The sequence below is a fragment of the Mus pahari genome, chromosome X (genome assembly GCF_900095145.1).
Source record: "Mus pahari chromosome X, PAHARI_EIJ_v1.1, whole genome shotgun sequence".
NCBI classification, from domain to species: Eukaryota; Metazoa; Chordata; class Mammalia; order Rodentia; family Muridae; genus Mus; species Mus pahari.
Window position 1 is genome coordinate 138,991,599 of NC_034613.1, and position 1,083 is coordinate 138,992,681.

At 42.5% G+C, this 1,083-nt stretch overlaps 1 protein-coding gene across 2 annotated transcripts in view; it reads left to right on the top strand.

The window, feature by feature from the left end:
• The window catches only part of Rs1 (retinoschisin 1), a 27,166-nt gene that overhangs the window by 10,664 nt on the left and 15,419 nt on the right, over window positions 1–1,083 (top strand). Inside the window, exon 2 of one of the 2 annotated variants that reach the window (XM_021188174.1) lies at window positions 262–287. In XM_021188174.1, the coding sequence (XP_021043833.1) occupies window positions 262–287 (26 nt within the window). Of the gene's footprint in view, window positions 1–241; window positions 288–1,083 lie in introns of both variants that reach the window. The other variant, XM_021188175.1, reaches the window with a different exon arrangement.

The window sequence follows — 1,083 nt, forward strand, 5'->3', positions numbered from 1 at the left end:
AAAAAAGAAAAAAAAAAGAAAAGAAAAAAAGAAAGCTGTACTGTACCCTGCTTTGCTATATTAATATATTTTTCATAATTCTATAATAATAGTCATTGCCATCCTTTTCCTATCTTCTTTCCCAGCATCTGTTCTCGGGGTGGATGGGGGCCTCAGCTGGACTGTTTCCAGAATGAGCTCCTTAACCTCCACGGCATTGTTTTCATTTTGCCTTCTTTCCTTTCTCAATTTCATTTTCCCCTCTCTTGTTCTTTTGCTCAGCCACACTGGGATTGTCATCGACAGAGGTATGTTACAGTAAGAAGGGTGACTTTTTATTGGTGTTGCTTTTGAAGTAAAACTAATGTACAGGTGCATCACTATTTGGGGGGCGGAGAATGCTGAGGGGGAAGCCGAGAGGGCCTTGTGCAAGTGATTCGAATTGATACCTACTCCTGAAGCCTGAGACTTGTTCAAATGTCTGTTGTTTAGTTGTGTGTTGGGTGTGGGCATGAGTGGAAAGGCAGGTCTTCCTATTGCTCTATCCCTCCTTGCCTTAATTCAGACTCTCTCACTAAACTGGAAGCTTGCTTTTGTGGTTATGTGGGCTGACCATGAGCTACCCAAATCACCCTTCTCTATCCTGTCCCCCTAAACTGGGGTTATGGCCACATCAAGCAGCCATGCCCAGCTTTCTGCCTGGGCTCTGGAGATTTGAGCTCAGGTCCTCATATTTGTACAGCAAGGGCTCTTACCCACTGAGCCATCTCCCCAGCTCCCTTTCAAATGTATTTTAAAAAAAAGTTTTACTCTGAACTTAGGCCCATCATTCCAGCATGCAGTAAACTGAGCCACTCAAGTTTAGCCTGGGCTACAAAGTGAGACATTGACTAAAAGGAAAGAGAAAAAAAGAAGGATGGCAGGAAGGCAGGAAAGTAGGAAAGCAGGAAGGCAGGAAGAAAGAAAAGAAAAGAAAAGAAAAAGAAAGCAAGAAAGCAAGAAAGGAAGAAAGGAAGAAAGCAAGCAAGCAAGCAAGCAAGCAAGAAGGCAAGAAAGAAAGAAAGAAAGAAAGAAAGAAAGAAAGAAAGAAAGAAAGAAAGAAAG